The 3,066-nt window shown below is 41.8% G+C and overlaps 1 protein-coding gene across 1 annotated transcript; it reads left to right on the forward strand.

Moving 5' to 3' along the window:
• Positions 1-2,352: 2,352 nt before the first annotated feature.
• On the forward strand, positions 2,353-2,766 carry LOC132831467 (profilin-3-like). The gene has a single exon (XM_060849629.1). It carries the CDS (start codon positions 2,353-2,355, stop codon positions 2,764-2,766), a length of 414 nt encoding a protein of 137 aa, XP_060705612.1.
• Positions 2,767-3,066: the final 300 nt, after the last annotated feature.

Consider the following 3,066-nt stretch of genomic DNA (forward strand, 5'->3'; position numbering starts at 1 on the left):
AACTCAAAAAGTATGAATGGAAGGAAAATACTATAACTTAGTCAATGAAAGTATATAGGAGGAGAAAAGGGATGATTCTGACCCTTTTCTCCTGCTCGAAGTCTCAGGAGTTTAGGATTCTTTAAGACTGTGAATGCTCACTCCACTGTGACTGACTACACTTCCTTTCAGGGGTTGTGTGTTTTTGCTTTTGTGAATGCTATAAAGGTTGTGTTCGATTGAGAGTGCTTACTTTAATTCAGTTAAGTTTAACATTCCTTAAATATTATTTACCCCGTAACAATGAAGAAATGGCAATATGTTTCCAAAACGATGGTGAGTGATTTGAAGGGGAACTTGCAGGTGGTGGTGTTCCACATAATATGTCTGCTTTTCAATTCTATCTCTCAATAAATGAACCATGACCCTGTCTGCTTTAGTAATAAGATTACATGACATAAGAGAAGTCCATCAAGTCTGCTCTGCTACTCAATGTGTTTGTGGCTGATCTGATAATCCTCAACTCCACTTTCCTTTATTTTCCCATAAGCTTTGATTCCCTTATTGATTAAGAGTCTGTCTATCTCAGCCTTGATTATACTGAATGACCAAGTCTCGAAAGCCCTCTGCAATAACGAATTCCATAGATTCACTACACTCTGAGAGAAGAAAAAAATCTTTCTCAACTGTCTTAAATGGATGACCTCATTCTGAAATTATGCCTTATGATCCTACAGTAAAACACAAGGGGAAACAAACTTGCCACATCTACCCTTCAAGTCCCCTAAGAATCTTCTATGCTTCAATAAGGCCTCTCATTCTTCTAAATTCTGGTTTGCTCCTTTCTGTAACAAAAACAGAAAGTGCTGGAAAAGCTCAGCAACTTCGGTAGCATCTGTGGAGAGAAATCAGAGATAAAGTTTCAGGTCGAGTGACCCTTCTTCAGAACTTTCAGGTTTTGTTTATTTGCATTCCTCCAAATCCCTTTGCTCCTTGACCCCATTTGAACTGTTATTAACCATGGTTAATGTGCCGAAACTGTGTTGCTGGTTAAAGCACAGCAGGTTAGGCAGCATCCAAGGAACAGGAAATTCGACGTTTCGGGCCAGAGCCCTTCATGAAGGGCTCTGGCCCGAAACGTCAAATTTCCTGCTCCTTGGATGCTGCCTAACCTGCTGTGCTTTAACCAGCAACACATTTTCAGCTCTGATCTCCAGCATCTGCAGACCTCACTTTTTACTCCATGATTAATGTGCCCCCCCACACCCCGTTTCTCCTGCCAGCTTACACTTACCTATGTAGAAATCCGACTGCCTCATGAGAGAGACCTTCTCCACAGGCCTTTACTGCATGCTGATGTTGTTAGCTATTTTGGAGGTTATGCCAGGTCTTGTGAATCCTGTACATTGGTGTGTAAGAGTGTAGTACTGAGTCCAAAGAGATCAGATGACTGCAGATTAAAAGTCTGTGTGAGTTAGGGTGCAGTGGTAGTAACAGTGCATTTTATGTATGTGGGTTACAGATGAATGGCAATGATTTCACAAGGGCTCCTCTTGCATCTGATATGTAAGGTACCTGACATTGCACTCACCACTGAGAGACAAAGTCGTCTAATTGTCAGAGATAACTTTGCCAGGGTCACAATGGACTTCATGATAATGGGGGAATGAGGAACAAGTATCTCTAAGATTACAAAGAGCACAGGGCTTATGATGGATAAAGAATTCCTGGCTGAAACACCATGTGTGTTATGGAGAAAGGGCCACATATCAAGGGGAATATGTCTCAGCTCAAGTCAGGACCTTTAGCAGAGGAAGGGATGGTAAAGGATCTTTTAAGACAGAGATGAGGATAATCTTTTCTCTCTGAGGATTGTTAGTCTAAAGAATTCCCTTCCCCAGAAAGTGGTGGAGATTGTGTCATTTAAGTTATTTAAGGCAGAATTAGATAGATTTTTGGAGAACAGACAGAAAACAGATTTGTGACCACAACTAGATCGCCCTGGTTCTTACTGGATAGGTGAGTTGGTCTGAAGGACTGAATGGCCTAATTCTGCTCTTAAATCATATGTTCTCAGGATGGGAAGGGGGAGAATCTTATTAATGAAAAGGAGACACAAAGAACAGAATAAAGTGCTACGATTGTCGCTGAATCACAAAGATGTTAACCACCAGGAGAACATATGACATGATCTCATAAAGAGTGATGTCATTTTGCAGTGATGTCAAGGCTATGTCGTGTAGGACATGACATCACTCACAGATGTCACAAAGCCTGAGGACTGTGCAATCCTCTCACAGTATCAAGCTGCTGCTGGTGAGACAGGACCAATACTAGTTTGTGCTTGAAAACAATCTTCGAACGAAGGAGAGGATGTCGGACTGGAAGAATTACATCAACAGTATATTGAAGGATAAGAATGTGGAAGATGCTGCTATTGTGGGTCATGCTGACAACAAGTCTGTTTGGGCTTCTAAGCCCGGAGGTATACTGGCAGCCATCTCCCCACAGGAGGTCAGCATGTTAATCGGACAAGATCGCAAGGCTTTCCTACAAACTGGCATCACCATCGGGGGGAAGAAATGTTCTGTCATCAGGGACAACCTCATGGTCAACAATGACGGAGTGATGGATGTGAGGATGAAGGGTGGTCAAGGCAAGAGCATCTGCATCGGCAAAACCATCAAGACCATGGTGTTTGTGATGGGCAAAAAGGGTGTTCATGGTGGAGCACTCAACAAGAAGGTTCACGAAGTGGCCAACTATCTGAAACAGAGGGGCATCTAAACGGTGGGGTGGGATTTCAAAGACTTTACTAAATTTGCATTAAAATAAGTTGTTAAATGTCAACTGATGCTTCAGATTTGTTTCTTTCTTTTAAAAAAAAGGCACTGCATGTAGGTTTCTGTTATAGAAAGGGGGCAGCGGAGGATAAGACAAATTGGTAAAGCTTGAAATTATGATTGACCTCTGTTTAGCTGGTATTCTGGTGACAGCTCTGAGTTCCATTTGGATGAATGCAGCAACATTATTACACAATAAAACCTCTTACAACAATCTTAACTGTCACAACATTGAGCACTGGGA

Source organism: Hemiscyllium ocellatum, chromosome 33 (genome assembly GCF_020745735.1).
Source record: "Hemiscyllium ocellatum isolate sHemOce1 chromosome 33, sHemOce1.pat.X.cur, whole genome shotgun sequence".
NCBI classification, from domain to species: domain Eukaryota; kingdom Metazoa; phylum Chordata; class Chondrichthyes; order Orectolobiformes; family Hemiscylliidae; genus Hemiscyllium; species Hemiscyllium ocellatum.

Bases quoted from the DNA above. Each gene is read 5' to 3' on its own strand.
- LOC132831467 (XM_060849629.1), top strand. From the start codon at position 2,353: ATGTCGGACTGGAAGAATTACATCAACAGTATATTGAAGGATAAGAAT.